At 48.9% G+C, this 20023-nt stretch overlaps 1 protein-coding gene across 3 annotated transcripts; it reads left to right on the forward strand.

Annotated features, from left to right (window-relative positions):
* Nucleotides 1-308: 308 nt before the first annotated feature.
* Nucleotides 309-18855, forward strand: LOC137311261 (zinc finger protein 271-like). 3 transcript variants are annotated; one of them, XM_067978577.1, is made up of 5 exons: nt 309-481; nt 1400-1556; nt 6976-7129; nt 12214-14788; nt 18277-18855. In XM_067978577.1, exon 4 carries the CDS (start codon nt 12566-12568, stop codon nt 14135-14137), a length of 1572 nt encoding a protein of 523 aa, XP_067834678.1. In that variant the 5' UTR covers nt 309-481; nt 1400-1556; nt 6976-7129; nt 12214-12565; the 3' UTR covers nt 14138-14788; nt 18277-18855. The 3 variants fall into 3 exon arrangements, with proteins under 3 accessions (XP_067834678.1, XP_067834679.1, XP_067834680.1); XM_067978578.1 differs by lacking the exon at nt 1400-1556; XM_067978579.1 differs by lacking the exons at nt 309-481; nt 1400-1556 and adding an exon at nt 5969-6105.
* Nucleotides 18856-20023: the final 1168 nt, after the last annotated feature.

A 20023-nucleotide genomic window follows, 5' to 3' on the forward strand; every position in this document is an offset into this window, starting at 1 on the left:
GGGAGTCGGGCCTGAGGCCGGGGACTGGGAGTCGGGGAGGGCCTGAGGCCGGGGACTGGGAGTCGGGGAGGGCCTGAGGCCGGGGACTGGGAGTCGGGGAGGGGCCTGAGGCCGGGGACTGGGAGTCGGGGAGGGGCCTGAGGCCGGGGACTGGGAGTCGGGGAGGGGCCTGAGGCCGGGGACTGGGAGTCGGGGGAGGGGCCTGAGGCCGGGGACTGGGAGTCGGGGAGGGGCCTGAGGCCGGGGACTGGGAGTCGGGGAGGGCCTGAGGCCGGGGACTGGGAGTCGGGGAGGGGCCTGAGGCCGGGGACTGGGAGTCGGGGAGGGGCCTGAGGCCGGGGACTGGGAGTCGGGGAGGGGCCTGAGGCCGGGGACTGGGAGTCGGGCCTGAGGCCGCTCTCGGGTCGCTCGGTTCCTGCGCGGTTTCCAGGGGCAACGGATTCCGGGCCCAGGCCCAGCGACCGTTACTATGGGCGGCCTGGTATTATGGGATGGAGGGAGAGGCCTGTCCCCAACTTTAGTTCTTTCAATGTGGACGCCGGGCAGGGTGGGATGTGTCGGAGGTCCCCGGGGTGTTTGGGTCACGGGGGAGGGGGGGAGACAGGCTGAGGGTGGGGGGGACTCGGTTTGGGGTGAGGGAAGAGGGGGAGACAGGCTGAGGGTGGGGGGGACTCGGTTTGGGGTGAGGGAAGAGGGGGAGACAGGCTGAGGGTGGGGGACTCGGTTTGGGGTGAGGGAAGAGGGGGAGACAGGCTGAGGGTGGGGGGGACTCGGTTTGGGGTGAGGGAAGAGGGGGAGACAGGCTGAGGGTGGGGGGGGACTCGGTTTGGGGTGAGGGAAGAGGGGAGACAGGCTGAGGGTGGGGGGGACTCGGTTTGGGGTGAGGGAAGAGGGGGAGACAGGCTGAGGGTGGGGGGGACTCGGTTTGGGGTGAGGGAAGAGGGGGAGACAGGCTGAGGGTGGGGGGGACTCGGTTTGGGGTGAGGGAAGAGGGGGAGACAGGCTGAGGGTGGGGGGGACTCGGTTTGGGGTGAGGGAAGAGGGGGAGACAGGCTGAGGGTGGGGGGGACTCGGTTTGGGGTGAGGGAAGAGGGGGAGACAGGCTGAGGGTGGGGGGGACTCGGTTTGGGGTGAGGGAAGCGGGGGAGACAGGTTGAGGGTGGGGGGACTCGGTTTGGGGTGAGGGAAGAGGGGGAGACAGGCTGAGGGTGGGGGGGACTCGGTTTGGGGTGAGGGAAGAGGGGGAGACAGGCTGAGGGTGGGGGGGACTCGGTTTGGGGTGAGGGAAGAGGGGGAGACAGGCTGAGGGTGGGGGGGACTCGGTTTGGGGGTGAGGGAAGAGGGGGAGACAGGCTTTTGTGTTGTAATCAATTCTCTCTCTCTCTCTCTCTCCCCTCAGGAAACTTTTCGATGAAATGCTGCAAGGAGATGATCCAGGAAAGAGACATTTTGTGAGAAGGAGGAGGATGAGGGGGAATCCTGGCCAAGAATCGTTCTCTCCGCTGGGGACTGACTGACTGAGACCTTCACCGCGGCCTGGACCCGATGGGGGCCACGTGAGTAATGTCTGGGTTACTCTGGGGACATTGGGGGATCACTGGGACATTCTGGGGACACTGGAGGATCACTGGGCCATTGTACAGGAGCTGACACTGAGACACACACTGACCGTCTGACAGTGCAGCGCTCCCTCAGTACCGACCGTCCAACAGAATCTTACCATCTGTTCGAGCCCAAATTCCTCCCTTCATTCATTGCAAGTGCAACTTTTCAGAAATAACACAAAGTGGATCAAACTATTATTCGGAGGCTGACAATGTGACATATCTGGGGTCTTAATTGAAATTAAAAGCACTTTCAGGGAGCGTCCTGCAGCACGCAGAGAGCCGAAATGTGAAAACAGCCTCCAAATGTTTTCTTAGTTTGAAGTTTAATTTTTGAAAGGTCACTGACAACTCAGAAAGAAATCGTGTTAATTCCGAAGCCATTTTGGGCCCCCATGTGAAATTGTATTGTAATGGAACCACACAGACACATGGGGAAGCTCGGGAGCAAACTGATTGGAATTTGAGATTTTAATCCCATATTCATTTGTGGCACAGCTCAGCTCAATTCAAACCCAATGTCTGTGCAAGAGACACGTGTCTCCTGACTGTACAGTCTGTGTGTGTGTGTGTGTGTCTCAGTCTCACTGGTCCCATAACATAACTTTAAAGCAGTAAAATTAACCAGAACCTGCTCCAAAGACAAAACCGATCCAGATCTTGAAGGTGTGATGATTTCCTTCTTCTCTCTGCTCTGTTGGTGGGAGGCTCATTTCCAGTCCCAGGTATTTGTCTATTCCCCATGTCTGATGGGTTGGTTCCTGTGAACAGTTTGTCAGAGAGTGTTTCACTGCCTCAGGGTGTTTACAGAGAGAGAGAGAGAGAGAGAGAGAAGCAGCTCCCATCCTGGTCTGAAAGACCCAGTCAATGAGAGATTTATAAAACAATCCAGCCCAGTGCAGTTAAACCTTGTCCCCTATTAATCCAAACACACCATATTGTGAGCAAAATTCAATATTTCACAGGGCCAGTGAGTCCCAGACACGGATTGTACCCACCTCCCTAAACTAAACTCAACTCCTTACTTTAAAAAGTGTCTGTCAAAACACAGCCCGTTTCGGGACTGAACCCCTCAAATAACCGTTACACTCAACATTGCAATCTCTCAGTGAATCGTTCCCTTTTACCCACTGTGTACTGTACATGTGCAGGAGCTGACACTGAGGCACACACGGGCCGTACAGTACCAGACAGGAGTGAATCGTTCCCTTTTACCCACTGTGTGCTGCACATGTACAGGAGCTGACACTGAGACACACACGGGCCGTACAGTATCAGACAGGAGTGAATCGTTCCCTTTTACCCACTGTGTACTGTACATGTACAGGAGCTGACACTGAGATACACACGGGCCGTACCGTACCTGAGTACTTTTCAATCAAGAGAAATTCAGAGAGACAACAGAGAGAGAGGGGCAGAGAGAGAGAAAAGGACAGAGAGAGCGGGGGCGAGAGGCAGAGAGAGAGAAGGAGAGAGAGAGAGAAAAAGGCAGAGCGGGGAGAGAGAGAGGAGGCGAGAGGCAGAAGGAGAGAGGGGGACAGAGAGAGAGAAAAAGACAGAGAGAGCGAGGGAGAGAGCGAGGGAGAGAGCGAGGGAGAGGCAGAGAGAGAGAAGGCGACAGAGAGAGATGGGGAGAGAGGCAGAGAGTGGATTGGTCCTGCCTGGTGATTTACCCGATTCCCGCGAGCAGCCAGGCCTCTCTGGGCTGTTTAATGGCTTCTCACCAGCAAGGGAGGGCCCCCATCTCCCACCTCGCAATAAACTCTTTCAATCAGATGCTTCCTCTCACCCTCACACATTACCACTGTTGCAAGCCGCACACCCACAACCCACAGGTCACACATACTGGCACCTATTCAACCATGACAGGCACATCACCCAAACAACCACCAGGTCCCTCACCGACACACGTCCCGTTTTCTTGCAGGGAGTCCCTCTCTCTCTCTCTCTCCCCCTCTCTCTGTCACTCTCTCTCTCTCTCTCTGTCTTTTTCTCTCTCTCTGCCTCTCTCCCGCTCTCTCTCTGCCTCTCTCTCTTCCCCTCTCTCTTTGTGACTCCCTCTCTCTGTCCCCGTCTCTCCACCTGTGACTCCCTCTCTCTGCCCCGTCTCTCTCCGCCTGTCCCCGTCTCTCTCCGCCTGTCCCCGTCTCTCTCCGCCTGTCCCCGTCTCTCTCCGCCTGTCCCCGTCTCTCTCCGCCTGTCCCCGTCTCTCTCCGCCTGTCCCCGTCTCTCTCCGCCTGTCCCCGTCTCTCTCCGCCTGTCCCCGTCTCTCTCCGCCTGTCCCCGTCTCTCTCCGCCTGTCCCCGTCTCTCTCCGCCTGTCCCCGTCTCTCTCCGCCTGTCCCCGTCTCTCTCCGCCTGTCCCCGTCTCTCTCCGCCTGTCCCCGTCTCTCTCCGCCTGTCCCCGTCTCTCTCCGCCTGTCCCCGTCTCTCTCCGCCTGTCCCCGTCTCTCTCCGCCTGTCCCCGTCTCTCTCCGCCTGTCCCCGTCTCTCTCCGCCTGTCCCCGTCCCCTCTCCGCCTGTCCCCGTCCCCTCTCCGCCTGTCCCCGTCCCCTCTCCGCCTGTCCCCGTCCCCTCTCCGCCTGTCCCCGTCCCCTCTCCGCCTGTCCCCGTCCCCTCTCCGCCTGTCCCCGTCCCCTCTCCGCCTGTCCCCGTCCCCTCTCCGCCTGTCCCCGTCCCCTCTCCGCCTGTCCCCGTCCCCTCTCCGCCTGTCCCCGTCCCCTCTCCGCCTGTCCCCGTCCCCTCTCCGCCTGTCCCCGTCCCCTCTCCGCCTGTCCCCGTCCCCTCTCCGCCTGTCCCCGTCCCCTCTCCGCCTGTCCCCGTCCCCTCTCCGCCTGTCCCCGTCCCCTCTCCGCCTGTCCCCGTCCCCTCTCCGCCTGTCCCCGTCCCCTCTCCGCCTGTCCCCGTCCCCTCTCCGCCTGTCCCCGTCCCCTCTCCGCCTGTCCCCGTCCCCTCTCCGCCTGTCCCCGTCCCCTCTCCGCCTGTCCCCGTCCCCTCTCCGCCTGTCCCCGTCCCCTCTCCGCCTGTCCCCGTCCCCTCTCCGCCTGTCCCCGTCCCCTCTCCGCCTGTCCCCGTCCCCTCTCCGCCTGTCCCCGTCCCCTCTCCGCCTGTCCCCGTCCCCTCTCCGCCTGTCCCCGTCCCCTCTCCGCCTGTCCCCGTCCCCTCTCCGCCTGTCCCCGTCCCCTCTCCGCCTGTCCCCGTCCCCTCTCCGCCTGTCCCCGTCCCCTCTCCGCCTGTCCCCGTCCCCTCTCCGCCTGTCCCCGTCCCCTCTCCGCCTGTCCCCGTCCCCTCTCCGCCTGTCCCCGTCCCCTCTCCGCCTGTCCCCGTCCCCTCTCCGCCTGTCCCCGTCCCCTCTCCGCCTGTCCCCGTCCCCTCTCCGCCTGTCCCCGTCCCCTCTCCGCCTGTCCCCGTCCCCTCTCCGCCTGTCCCCGTCCCCTCTCCGCCTGTCCCCGTCCCCTCTCCGCCTGTCCCCGTCCCCTCTCCGCCTGTCCCCGTCCCCTCTCCGCCTGTCCCCGTCCCCTCTCCGCCTGTCCCCGTCCCCTCTCCGCCTGTCCCCGTCCCCTCTCCGCCTGTCCCCGTCCCCTCTCCGCCTGTCCCCGTCCCCTCTCCGCCTGTCCCCGTCCCCTCTCCGCCTGTCCCCGTCCCCTCTCCGCCTGTCCCCGTCCCCTCTCCGCCTGTCCCCGTCCCCTCTCCGCCTGTCCCCGTCCCCTCTCCGCCTGTCCCCGTCCCCTCTCCGCCTGTCCCCGTCCCCTCTCCGCCTGTCCCCGTCCCCTCTCCGCCTGTCCCCGTCCCCTCTCCGCCTGTCCCCGTCCCCTCTCCCCCTGTCCCGTCCCCTCTCCCCCTCTCTCCCTCTGCCTCTTTCCCCCCTCTTTCGCTGCCTCTCTTTTTCTCTCACTCTCTGTTCCTCTATCTTTCTCTGCCTCTCTCCCCTCTCCGTCATTTTCTCTCTATCTCTCTCTGCCTCTCTCTCTGTCTCTCCCCCTCTCTCTCTGTCCTTTTCTCTCTCTCTGTTGTCTCTGAATTTTTCTTGATTGAAAAGTACTCTGAAATATTTCAGTCTCACTGTTTAAAGTAACAACAATTGAACAGCCCAGAGAGGCTTCTCTCCGTCCCTCTCTCTCTCCGTCCCTCTCTCTCTCCGTCCCTCTCTCTCTCCGTCCCTCTCTCTCTGTTTTTCTATCTCATTTAAACAGAGAGAGTCTGACCGAACCGATCATTTTCTCTCTCTCTGTCCCTCTTTCTCTCTCTCTCTCTCTCTCTCTCCCCCTCTCTCTGTCTTTCTATCTCATTTAAACCGATCATTTTCTCTCTCTCTCTGTCCCTCACTCTATTCACCTTTCTGCAGCATTTTTATTCATTAAAATGTTTTCTATATTAAAACTTCAATTAGAGGCTGGAAACCTGTCAGTTAAATCTCGTTTCTCAACCTTTGGATGATTTGAGTGTTTGAAATGGTGCTGTGCCCTGAGCTCGGAACCTGTTTGCCATCCAGACCCGGGGAGGTGAGAATGAGATGGAGTCCCTGCTCCCTCCACAGCTCTTTACAGTAAACACACAGAGAGAATGAAATGGTCAAACACTGTCTGAGAAACAGCAGCCATTCCAGCTCTGCAGCCCTTGTGTATTCGGAGCAGATTCCGCCCAACTTTAGTTCTTTAAATGTGGACGCCGGGCAGGGTGGGATGTGACGGAGGTCCCTGGGGTGTTTGGGTCACGAGGGGAGGGGGGAGACAGGCTGAGGGTGGGGGGGACTCGGTTTGGGGTGAGGGAAGAGGGGGAGACAGGCGGAGGGTGGAGGGGGGACTCGGTTTGGGGTGAGGGAAGAGGGAGAGACAGGCTGAGGGTGGAGGGGGGACTCGGTTTGGGGTGAGGGAAGAGGGGGAGACAGGCTGTGAGGGTTTCAAATCAGTAAAATAGGTCCTTGAAATGTGGCTCATTCCAACAGACAGGTCTCCTGGTCAAACCAGTCCTGCCCTGGGCTGTCCCTGGATTAACATGAGAATGGACAGGTCCCTGAGGGAGACCCATTGAGATTCAGTCTAATATCTCAAAGGCTGAAGCAGGGAGCTCCCCGGGGGTAGGGGATGGCCGTGTGTCTCGTCCCAAACCCTCCCCAGGGGCGGGGACAATCTCTCAGTCTGCCGGGGTCCTCCAGCCTGTCCTGAGTGTATTTCTCTCTCTGTCTCTCTCCCAACTTTTCTCTCTCTTTCGATTCTCGGGATTTGTGTCTCAGTGTTGGGGCTGAGGGATTGTTGGTGTAACTGGGAGTGGGAGTGGGTGTAGGGGTATTCTGGGCTCTTGCTGTGCCTTTTTAATCCCTTGCTTTTGTATTTTAATCAATTCTCTCTCTCTCTCTCTCTCTCTCCCCTCAGGAAACTTTTCGATGAAATGCTGCAAGGAGATGATCCAGAAAGAGACATTTTGTGAGGTGGAGGAGGAGGAGGAATCCTGGGCCAAGAATCGTTCTCTCCGCTGGGGACTGACTGACTGAGACCTTCACCGCAGCCTGGACCCGATGGGGGCCACGTGAGTAATGTTTAGGTTACTCTGGGATCACTGGGGGATCACTGGGACATTCTGGGGACACTGGGGGATCACTGGGACATTCTGGGGACACTGTGGGGGGGGGGGGGTCACTGGGACATTCTGGGGACACTGTGGGGGGGGTCACTGGGACATTCTGGGGACACTGGACGATCACTGGGACATTGTACAGGAGCTGACACTGAGACACACACTGACCGTCTGACAGTGCAGCGCTCCCTCAGTACCGACCGTCCAACAGAATATTACCATCTGTTCGAGCCCAAATTCCTCCCTTCGTTCATTGCAAGTGCAACTTTTCAGAAATAACACAAAGTGGATCAAACTATTATTCAGAGGCTGACAATGTGACATATCTGGGGTCTTAATTGAAATTAAAAACTCTTTCAGGGAGCGTCCTGCAGCACCCAGAGGGCCCAAATGTGAAAACAGCCTCCAAATGTTTTCTTAGTTTGAAGTTTAATTTTTGAAAAGGTCACTGACAACTCAGAAAAAAAAAGTGTTAATTCCGAAGCCATTTTGGGCCCCCATGTGAAATTGTATTGTAATGGAACCACACAGACACATGGGGAAGCTCGGGAGCAAACTGATTGGAATTTGAGATTTTAATCCCATATTCATTTGTGGCACAGCTCAGCTCAATTCAAACCCAATGTCTGTGCAAGGGACACGTGTCTCCTGACTGTACAGTCTGTGTCTGTGTGTGTGTGTGTGTGTGTGTGTGTCTCAGTCTCACTGGTCCCATAACATAACTTTAAAGCAGTAAAATTAACCAGAACCTGCTCCAAAGACAAAACCGATCCAGATCTTGAAGGTGTGATGATTTCCTTCTTCTCTCTGCTCTGTTGGTGGGAGGCTCATTTCCAGTCCCAGGTATTTGTCTATTCCCCATGTCTGATGGGTTGGTTCCTGTGAACAGTTTGTCAGAGAGTGTTTCACTGCCTCAGGGTGTTTACACAGAGAGAGAGAGAGAGAAGCAGCTCCCATCCTGGTCTGAAAGACCCAGTCAATGAGAGATTTATAAAACAATCCAGCCCAGTGCAGTTAAACCTTGTCCCCCATTAATCCAAACACACCATATTGTGAGCAAAATTCAACATTTCACAGGGCCAGTGAGTCCCAGACACGGATTGTACCCACCTCCCTAAACTAAACACAACTCCTTACTGTAAAAAGTGTCTGTCAAAACACAGCCCGTTTAGGGACTGAACCCCTCAAATAACCGTTACACTCAACATTGCAATCTCTCAGTGAATCGTTCCCTTTTACCCACTGTGTACTGTACATGTACAGGAGCTCACACTGAGACACACACGGGCCGTACAGTATCAGACAGGAGTGAATCCTTCCCTTTTCCCCACTCTGTGCTGTACACGTACAGGAGCTGACACTGAGACACACACGGGCCGTACAGTACCAGACAGGAGTGAATCGTTCCCTTTTACCCACTGTACTGTACATGTACAGGAGCTGACACTGAGACACACACGGGCCGTACAGTACCAGACAGGAGTGAATCGTTCCCTTTTACCCACTCTGTGCTGTACACGTACAGGAGCTGACACTGAGACACACACGGGCCGTACAGTATCAGACAGGAGTGAATCGTTTCCTTTTACCCACTGTGTACTGTACATGTACAGGAGCTGACACTGAGACACACACGGGCCGTACAGTATCAGACAGGAGTGAATCCTTCCCTTTTCCCCACTCTGTGCTGTACACGTACAGGAGCTGACACTGAGACACACACGGGCCGTACAGTACCAGCCTCACTCTGGGCTGACTGGGTGCACTCTGGGACCCCGGCATCACTCTGGGGTCACTGGGACATTCTGGGGTCACTGCGGGATCACTGGGGACACTCTGTCGGCCTCTTGCCGCCATGTGACAAGATGGCGGCGGCGGCCATTTTTTCCAAGATTGTGGCCGCGCTTGCCGCCATTTTGTCCAAGTTGGTGGCTGCGCCTTCCGCCATTTTGCCCAAGATGGCGGCCGCGCCTGCCGCCATGTTTTCCAAGATGGCGGCCGTGCTTGCTGCCATTTTTTCCAAGATGGTGGCCATGCCGGCCGCCATTTTGTCCAAGACGGACTCTGCGCTTGCCTCCATTTTGTCCAAGCTGGCTTCATTTATTATATAAATAATTGAAAAGTTTAAAATGTAATATAAATGACTCAATAGTTTCATTCATTAAATAAATAATGAATTGCTTATTTTATTATATCAATAATTAAATTGTTTTCAAGTGTTTAATTTATTATATGAATACTTCAAATGTCTCATTTATTATAAAGAGAATTCAATAGTTTAAATTATTCGATTGATTAATTTATTATATAAATAACCAAGAGTTTAATTTATTGTCTAAAAAATTCAATAGCTAAATTTATTATATAAATCATTCAATTGTTTAATATATTATAAATAATTCAAGTGTTTAATTTTTTATGTAAATTATTGAATTGTTTAATTTATTATATGAATGATTAAATTGATTAATATATTTGATAAATAATTCAGTAGTTTAATTATATAATAATTCAAGTGTATAATTTAATATATAAATAGCTCCGTTGTTTAATTTATTGTATAAATAATTCAATTTGTGAATTTATTATACAAATAAACAAGTGTTTAATTTATTAATGAAGCATTCAAGTGTATAATTTATTACATAAATAGTTCATTTGTTCAATTTATTATTTAAATAATTCAACTGTTTAATTTATTATCTAAATAATTCAATAGTTCAATTTATTATATAAATAATTAAAAGGTTTTATTTATTAAATAAATAATTCAATAGTTTAATTCATTATATAAATAATCAATTGTTTAATTTCTTACATAACGACTTCAGTTGTTAAAATAAACTATTGAATTATTTTCATAATAAATTAAGCATCTAAATAATTCAATTGATGAAATTATTATACAAATAAACAAGTGTTTAATTTATTATATAATAATGCATGTCTAATTTATGATAAAAAACAATTGTTTAATTTATTATATAAATGATTGAACTGATTATTTGATTCTCTAAATAATTAAATTGTTTAATTTATTATATAAATAATTCATGTTTAATTCATTATATAAATAATTCAAGTGTTTCATTTATTATATAAAAAAAACAATTGTTTAGTTTATTATATAAATAATCCAAGTGTTAAAATTATTATATAAAGAGGTCAAGTGTTTAAATTATATAATTAATTCAAAGATTTAACTTATCATAGAAAGATTCAAGTGTTTATTTAATCATATTAATAATCCATTATTTAATTTATTGCATGAAGAATTTCAAAATGTTATTTATTATATAAATAATCAATTGTTTAATTCATTATATTCATAATGAATTGTTTAATTGATTATATAAATAATTCAAAGGTTTAATTCATTACACATAATAAATTGTTTACTTTATTATATAATGAAGTCTCGTGTTTAATTTATCAGACAAATCATTCAAGTGTTTAATTTATTATATAAATAATTCAACTAAATATTGAATTCTTTATATAATAAATTAAATGAAGGAAAATTTATATAATGAATTAAACTATTGAATTATTTCTACGATAAATTAAACACTTGAATCCTTTATATAATAAATAAACACTAATTGTTTATGTAATAAATTAAACAATTGATTATTTAATGAATTGAACTATTCAATTATTTATGAAATGAATTGAACGATTGAATTATTTATATTATAAATTAAACACTTGAATTGTATGCTTCCAATGTCTTTGTTTTTCGGCCTGGTATTAAGATCATCAATGGCGGCTGCATCATCCAGCATGCAGCGCGGTTCAGATTGTGCCCTATCTGAATCTGTGGAGCCCAGCGCGCAGGCGCAGTAGTGCCTCATTATCGGTCAGTGTGTCCTGAGCATGCGCGGCCAGTCGAGGCTGCGGGAGGAGCGCGTTCGGTGCAGGTCAGAGGATCGGAGCAAGAGGCTCAATAAACCCCGGGGCCCGGGTCCGGGCTCAGGCCCAGGCTCAGGCTTTACAAACCCCGAGTGCGGCCCCAGACCCGAATATAAAACAGTGAACATTATCCCCCCCTCACTATCCGCCGGGAAATGAAGGGGAAATGGGGATCGGTCAGGGAGCGTCTGTAAATGAAGGAGAAATGGTGATCGGTCAGGGAGCGTCTGTAAATGAAGGAGAAATGGTGATCGATCAGGGAGCGTCTGTAAATGAAGGAGAAATGGTGATCGATCAGGGAGCGTCTGTAAATGAAGGAGAAATGGTGATCGGTCAGGGAGCGTCTGTAAATGAAGGAGGAATGGAGATCGGTCAGGGAGCGTCTGTAAATGAAGGAGAAATGGTGATCGGTCAGGGAGCGTCTGAAAATGAAGGAGAAATGGTGATCGGTCAGGGAGCGTCTGTAAATGAAGGAGAAATGGTGATCGGTCAGGGGGCGTCTGTAAATGAAGGAGAAATGGTGATCTCTATACCTTTAGTCATCCAGGGAGCTCTAGCTTTGGATGCTGTTCCTTTCCTCCTCGTGGGAATCTGTCTACTCTGTACCCAAACCAACTCCTCCTTGAAGGCCTCCCACTGTTCAATTACTGTTCTGCCTGCCAATTTTTGATTCCAATCCACCTGGACAAGATCCCTTTTTAACTCACTGGAATTAGCCCTCCTCCAGTTAAGAATTTTCACATTTGACTGTCCCTTGTCCTTTTCCATAACTGTTCCAAACCAAATGAGATTATGATCACTGCTGCGCCACTGAAACATGCTCCACCTGCCCCACTTCATTCTCCACACCCAGCCCACTGCTGTACTCACACTCTCTCACACTCTTTCACACACTCACACTCTCTCACACTCTCTCTCACACCCTTTCACTTATGGTTTAGGGCCACTGAAAGATGATGCGATGGATTTGGATTTCAGCACAGGGAGGAGGGAGAGTGTGTGGGACGGGGATTTACAGCTTTGAGGAATGAGAGAGGAAATAATGTTCCATAGAAAGTAAAGTTATCTGATCTGAATTTCTATCCTGTAGTTACAGTGATAACTTTTGTAAACTACTTTTACAGGGGAGGATTTGCAGAGGGAAACTCAAACCAAAGATCACGTCAAGATCTGACAGAGTCACTCGATTCATCAGGACCTGAATATCATCGACCTTTGAATGTGGAAGGAGAAATGTTTGTCTGTTCTGTCTGTGGGAGATGATTTTAGACATCAGTGTGAGTGGAAAAGCACCGAGACACACACACCCGAGTGAGAGTGTTCTCGTGCACTGACTGTGGAAAGAGCTTTAACCAGTTACACAGCCAGAAAAAACATCGCACCATTCACAGCGGGGAGAAACCGTCCACGTGTTCTGTGTGTGGACGAGGCTTCAACTGATCGTCCAACCTGGAGAGACACAAGGACACCCGGACCATGGAGAAACCGTGGAAATGTGGGGACTGTGGGAAGGGATTCAATTACCCGTCCAGGCTGGAAATTCATCAACACAGTCACACTGGGGAGAGGCCGTTCACCTGCTTCGTGTGTGGGAAGGGATTCACTCAGTCATCCACCCTGCTGACACACCAGCGAGTTCACTCTGATGAGAGACCTTTTAAATGTTCTGACTGTGAGATGAGGTTTAAAAGCAAAATTAATCTGCTGATACACCAACGTACCCATACTGGGGAGAGGCCGTTCACCTGCTCCGTGTGTGGGAAGGGATTCACTATTTCATCCAGCCTCCAGACACACCAGCGAGTTCACACTGGGGAGAGACCTTTTAAATGTTCTGACTGTGAGAAAAGGTTTCAATGCAAAAGGAACCTGCTGACACACCAATGTACCCACACTGGGGTGAGGCCATTCACCTGCTCCGTGTGTGGGAAGGGATTCACTCAGTCATCCCTCCTCCTGAAACACCAGCGAGTTCACACTGGCGAGAGGCCGTTCACCTGCTCCGTGTGTGGGAAGGGATTCACTCAGTCATCCCTCCTCCTGACACACCAGCGAGTTCACACTGGGGAGAGGCCGTTCACCTGCTCCGTGTGCGGGAAGGGATACACTCGGTCATCCACCCTGCTGACACACCAGCGACTTCACTCTGATGAGAGACCTTTTAAATGTTCTGACTGTGAGAAGAGGTTTCAAAGCAAAAGTAATCTGCTGAAACACCAACGCACTCACACTGGGGAGAGACCGTTCATCTGCTCTGTGTGTGGGAAGGGATTCACTTGGTCATCTGAGCTTCTGACACACCAGCGAGTGCACACTGGGGAGAGGCCTTTTAAATGTTCTGACTGTGAGAAGAGGTTTAAAAGCAAAATTGAACTGCTGAGACACCAACGCACTCACACTGGGGAGAGGCCGTTCATCTGCACCGTGTGTGGGAAGAGATTCACTCAGTCATCCAACCTGCTGAAACACCAGCGAGTTCACACTGGGGAGAGGCCGTTCACCTGCACCTTGTGTGGGATGAGATTCACTCGGTCATTCATCCTGCAGAGACACCAGCGAGTTCACTCCGATGAGAGACCTTTTAAATGTTCTGTCTGTGAGAAGAGGTTTAAAAGCAAATTTAATCTGCTGACACACCAACGCACCCACACTGGGGAGAGGCCGTTCTCCTGCTCTGTGTATGGGAAGGGATTCGCTGGGTCATCCACCCTGCTGAAACACCAGCGAGTTCACACTGGGGAGAGGCCGTTCACCTGCACCTTGTGTGGGATGAGATTCACTCGGCCATCCAACCTGCAGAGACACCAGCGAGTTCACTCCGATGAGAGACCTTTTAAATGTTCTGACTGTGAGAAGAGGTATAAAAGCAAATTTAATCTGCTGACACACCAACGCACCCACACTGGGGAGAGGCCGTTCACCTGCTCAGTGTGTGGGAAGGGATTCACTTGGGCATCCAACCTGCTGCAACACCAGCGAGTTCACACTGAGAGACCTTTAAATGTTCTGACTGTGGGAAGAGATTTAAAATCAGAAACGAACTGCTGAGACATCAACGCACTCACACTGGGGAGAGACTGTTCACCTGCTCCGTGTGTGGGAAGAGATTCACTCGATCATCCCACCTTCTGAAACATTAATTTGTTGACACTATTGAGTGACCTTTTAATGCAGTGACTGTGAGAAGAGCTTTAAAAGCAGAAATGAACTGCTGACACATCAACGCATGCCCATTGGTTGAGAGACTGTTCACCTGCTCCGTGTGTGGGAAGGGATTCACTCAGTCATCACACGTGCTGAGACACCAGCGAGTTCACGAAATGAGCAGGTCCAACGAGCCGGTCTGTAACACAGGCCAATGACTCAGTGCAGCTCGTTACCCAGTCACTGGGCTCCGTTATAGCCTCTCCTGTCAGTAACACACAAAGAGAAATTGTAAATCTGAAACAGAAAGAGATAATGTATAACACTTCATATCAACCACCAGTTTTTCCCTCTTTCCGGCTTTTAAAACAATCTGTTTCACAGTTTGTCAAACCCGAAACAGCCTCTGGGATTTGCTGATTGAGAATTTCAGTGGAAATTGGGACCGTCATTCAGTATCGGAACAAATATCCCCGCTGAGGTTTCGGGATTGTTACTGGTTTATTTATATCAGTGAGTGGCCAATTTTAAACTCGGTGAGGGTCTAAACCTAAGGTAAGAGCCTGGGATAGACAAGAGATTCTTCAATGTATCAAGTTAAATTACACTGATTCCACCAACACTGGACATCACATCCCTCAAACATTGTTACCTGTTACTGTATAAAACTGGTGAGGGTGGAAATGGGAAATAACTGAAGAAAACTTCATTGTATCAAAGTTAATTCTGATCTTTATTATTATACAAACATTCTACAGCCTATCCCTTAAAAAGGACCCAATATCAAACCAGTCCCCAGTCCTTGGGCCTGTGCCTATGTTGTGATTTGCACCCGCTTCTGACTGACTTGGTATCAGACGCACTCCCATCAACAGTAAACGGATGGAGCCGGATCCATAAGAGAAAAATGAGGACCGACCTCCGCGGTTCTCCCAGAGTGCGGGAGGCGGAGTAACAGCAGCAGACAGAGAGATCTCTCTAAACCAGCCGCTGCCGCCGGAGAGAAGCGAGTCCCGTTCCGAGCCGTGTCTGTCAGGCGCCCGCTGACCCTCTCTTCACTGAAGGGGACCGATTCAGCACCAACTCACACACCCACCATTGCATCATTGAATCACCTTCAACACCTGAATTACATCACCACTTAATCCTCTATACACGAGGAAATACAAACCTTGTCCACGCAACTTCCCCTCATAATGTTACCATTTTAGCCCCGGTATCATTCTGGTCTTTCTGCGCTGCACCTCCTGCAAGGCCAATATATCCTTCCTGAGGTCTGGTGCCCAGGACTGAATGCCGTACTCTAAATGTGGCCTTAGCAGAGTTTATAGAATTCTAACATAACTTCCACCCTTTTGAATTCCAGTTCCCTTGAGATAAAGGCCGACATTCCATTAGCCATTTTAATTATTTTTTGCACCTGTCTGCCAACTCTTCGTGATTTCCCGAAGTATCTCTGCTCACCCACAGTTCCTGGCTTCTCACCATTTCGAAAATACTCTGATTTATCTTGCTTAGGGCCAAAGTGGATGGCCTCACATTTCCCCAGATTGAAACTTTGAACAGTCTGGGGCTCTTTTGTCGAGAAAAGAGAAGGCTGAGGGTGACCTGATACAGGACTTTAAGATTATGCAAGGGTTTGATCGGTCAGATGTAGATAAGGTGTTTGTACTGTTGGGAGTGGGGATGTGAGAACTTAGGGCCATGAATATAATAGTCATCAATAAATCCAATCTGGCATTCAAGAGAAACATATTTATCCAGAGAGTCGTTAGAATGTGCAGCTCGCCACCACAAGGAGTAGTTAAGGCGAATATCATGGATGCATTTACAGGGAAGCTGGATAAACACATGGAGGAGAAAGGAATATTCGGGTTTGCTCATCGGGTTAGATGAAGAGGGGTTGGAGGAGGCTCGTCTGCAGCATAAACACCGGTGTAGTCTAGTTGGGCCGAATTGCCTGTTTCTGTGATGTACATTCGATGTAATTCTATGTAAGCTCCATCTGACACAGTTTTACCAACTCACTGAATCTATCAATTTCCCTTTGTAACTTTATGCTCCCATCTACACTACTCACTGTGCACCCAAACTTGGTGTCGTCGACAAACCTGGATATACCGCTCTCTATTCCTTTATCTGCCTCATTTATACAGATCCCTGGGGGACACCACTAATCAAATCCTGTCAATTTGAGTACATACCCATTAACCCTACTCTCTGTCTCCTACCTCCAAACCAACTCCCTCCCCATGTCAATGGGTTGCTTTGAATTCCACATGTTCTCATTTCTGTTAACAGTCTCTGATGTTAAACCTTAACAAATGCCTCTGGAAGTCAATATACACATAACCCCCATAGACACTCCATTATTTACCACGTTAGTTACATCTTCAAAAAGTTTCGTTGGACTTGACTTACACTTTACAAATCCATGCTGACTCTCTCTGATCAATTCATGTTTATCCAAATGCTCAGTCATTCTTTCCCTAATAACAGATTCTGGTAACTTCCCCACAACAGACGTCAGACGAATCGGTCTATAATTTCCTGTTTTATCTCTCCTACCCTTCCTATATAATGGAATGATATTTGAAATTTTTCAATCCATGGAACAATTCCTGAATCAAGAGAGTTTTGAACGATCATGACTAAAGCATGTACAATTTCCTCACCTATTCCCCTGAGATGGTCACCATCAGGTCCTGGAGATTTGTCTATCTTTAGTCTAATTATTTTCTCCAATACCATTATTTTACTTACACTGAATCCCCTTGATTTATTTTCAGTTTTCCTCGTGTCTCTGGTACATTATCCTCATGCTTTTCTGTGAGTGTCAAAAAAGGCTGCTATTTCCTGATTTTTCAATTACAATATCACCTCCATTTGTCTTTAAGGGGCCCACATTACTCTTAGTCACCCTTCTTTCTCTTAATGTACGTGTAAAAACCTTGAAAGTTGTCCTTAATTTCACTCACGAGTTTTTCTCGTTTTCCCTCTTTGCACCTTTTACGTTTTTTTCGTTTCAGCACCACAATAAACAACACTTCACTGTGAAATTTGCTAAATTAGTTCTTCAGTGTCAGAGCGAGAACGGAAAAACGCACAGTGCGGTGTTTGTGTTTTGTTCAGGAGCCAACACAGAACTGATCAGGAAGTCTCTTCAAAAATGCCTTTTCATGAAACAGTCAGCCCTCTCATAGAATGTGTCAGTGACACGTTCTTGTTTCTGGGCTCGTTGAGGTCGGGGGATGATTCTCGATTCGAGGGTCATACCCTGGAGAAGCCCTAATTTAACCCTAGACTTTTGATCTTGACGTGCGGTTCAAACTTTGCAAAGAAGAAAAATAAATCCACAAATCACTCCACCTGAATCTCAAGCGCTTTCGGAAGAAGTTCAGTTCAAACAATCAGGACTTTAAAGGCACCTCAATGACCTGCACTTTCATTGAACGAGCTTTGCTTCCAATTGCATTCAACCTTGAAACCGCTCTGGGTTTTCATCTCACTGAAGCAGAGTGTGGCCGCTCTGTATCTGTGATCATGTCGGTGACGAGGTTAGCTCTGATATTGGTCGCTTTCAATTTTTAAGATCTCGTCAAGTTCAGGGAAAAGAAACCGAGAATCGAATTGTCCCTCCAAGTGATGAATTGAAGGGATTGGTGCTCCAAGCAGATCTGGAAAATGCGCAGTGCGGTCGCTCAGGAATTCCAAATCCACCCTCTCGCCACTCGGCGATCATATTAACTGAGCTTTACTCTGGCCCAGTGACACCGCGCTGAAATCGAGTATTTCTCTGGCACGTTTCTCTTAACTTCACAGTTGCTGGTTTAAGAGTGAAGACCGGCTTGTTGGATTTTCACTCCTGCAAGTTTCAACCACTCATTTTGTAAAAGTAAACTGACAGTGGACAGCTGTTATATTGGTCACTGCAGCCTCAAGGTTTAGCTCAGTGAATTACTGGTTTCGCAGGTGACCTCTTCACTTGTCTCGGTGGTGCTATTGGTTAGATTGATTCGAGCCCTTATTTTATTTTTCCTCAGGATTCATTGCCTCAAAGTTCCAGGGTTTCAATGTGTGTTTTGTCTGCAAGAAAATGTACCGTGATCATAGCCGGCTGAGCAGGGCTGATATTCCACCATTTACCCTGTGGACTAAAAAAAACCTTGTGATCGGAGAGCAGGCACATGAAACTTATAAAGGAATGGAACATTGGCTTCACGGAAATCACAATTCATCTTGAGACAAGGTCCCGAAAGGCGAATTCGCTGAGACATGGAGATTCCTGTAGTGAGCGAGACCAGACTGTTTCTATGTTCAGAGAATAAATGGCGCACGCTTTATGTTGGAAAAGCAAAACGGTGGGGATTTTTGTCATAGCCCGATGCCTTTCGTGTTGTATCAATTGTCCCTCGTTGCGTTACTTTCATCTTGATCGCATAACCAGTTAGGGCGTTCTTGTGATAAATGGCGACAATTGCCTGCTTTGATAAATTTAACAACGGCTGCACCAGATTCCTGGCGTCAAAAACACTGAACTTTTAACCCCACTCTTAAGATACAGTCTGTAAAATAATGAAATTTCATCACTTGAAATGCACAAAAATCAAAGATTCCAACCACTCGCTGTGTGAAGAAGTTTTTACTCATGTCACCTTTGCTTCTTTTGCCAATCACCTTAAATCTATGCCCTTTGGTTCATGTCCCTTCCGCCAATGGGAACAGTTTCACTCCATCTACTCTGTCAAGGCCCTTCATGATTTTGAATATGTCTGTCAAATCTCCTCTCAGCCTTCTCAGTTCCAAGGAGAACAATCCCAGCTTCTTCAGTCTATCCACGTAATTTAAGTCCCTCATCCCTGGAATCATTCCAGTAAATCTCCTCTGCACCCTCTCAAGGCCTTCACATCCTTCCAAAAGTGCACTGCCCAGAACGGGACACAATACTTCATTTGTGGCCGAAATAGTGTTTTATAAAGGTTCATCATGACTTCCTTGTTTTCTAATGTATGCCCTCTTCATAAAGCCCAGGACCCCGTCTGCTTTTTAAACCGCTTTCTCAACCTGCCCTGCTACTTTCAACGATTTGTGCACATATACCCCAAGATCCCTCTGTTCCTCTGACCCTTTCAGAATTGTGCCCTCGTGTTTATATTGCCTCTCCTCGTTTTTCCTACCGAAATGCATCACCTCGCATTTTTCCGTGTTAAACTTCATCTGCCATGTGTCTGTCCATGCCACCAGCGTGTCCATATCCTCTTCAAGTCTATCATAGAATCATAGAAGTTACAACATGGAAACAGGCCCTTTGGCCCAACATGTCCATGTCGCCCAGTTTATACCACCAAGCTAGTCCCAATTTCCTGCACTTGGCCCATCTCCCTCTATACCCATCTTACCCATGTAACTGTCCAAATGCTTTTTAAAAGACAAAATTGTACCCGCCTCTACTACTGCCTCTGGCAGCTCGTTCCAGACACTCACCACCCTTTGAGTGAAAAAATTGCCCCTCTGGACCCTTTTGTATCTCTCCCCTCTCACCTTAAATCTATGCCCCCTCGTTATAGACTCCCCTACCTTTGGGAAAAGATTTTGACTATCGACCTTATCTATGCCCCTCATTATTTTATAGACTTCTATAAGATCACCCCTTAACCTCCTACTCTCCAGGGAAAAAAGTCCCAGTCTGTCTAACCTCTCCCTATAAGTCAAACCATCAAGTCCCGGTAGCATCCGAGTAAATATTTTCTGCACTCTTTCTAGTTTAATAATATCCTTTCTATAATAGGG

The sequence above is a fragment of the Heptranchias perlo genome, unplaced genomic scaffold (assembly GCF_035084215.1).
Source record: "Heptranchias perlo isolate sHepPer1 unplaced genomic scaffold, sHepPer1.hap1 HAP1_SCAFFOLD_319, whole genome shotgun sequence".
Taxonomy (NCBI): domain Eukaryota; kingdom Metazoa; phylum Chordata; class Chondrichthyes; order Hexanchiformes; family Hexanchidae; genus Heptranchias; species Heptranchias perlo.

Excerpts from the sequence above, each read along its gene's own strand:
- LOC137311261 (XM_067978577.1), top strand. The coding sequence starts at position 12,566 with ATGGAGAAACCGTGGAAATGTGGGGACTGTGGGAAGGGATTCAATTAC.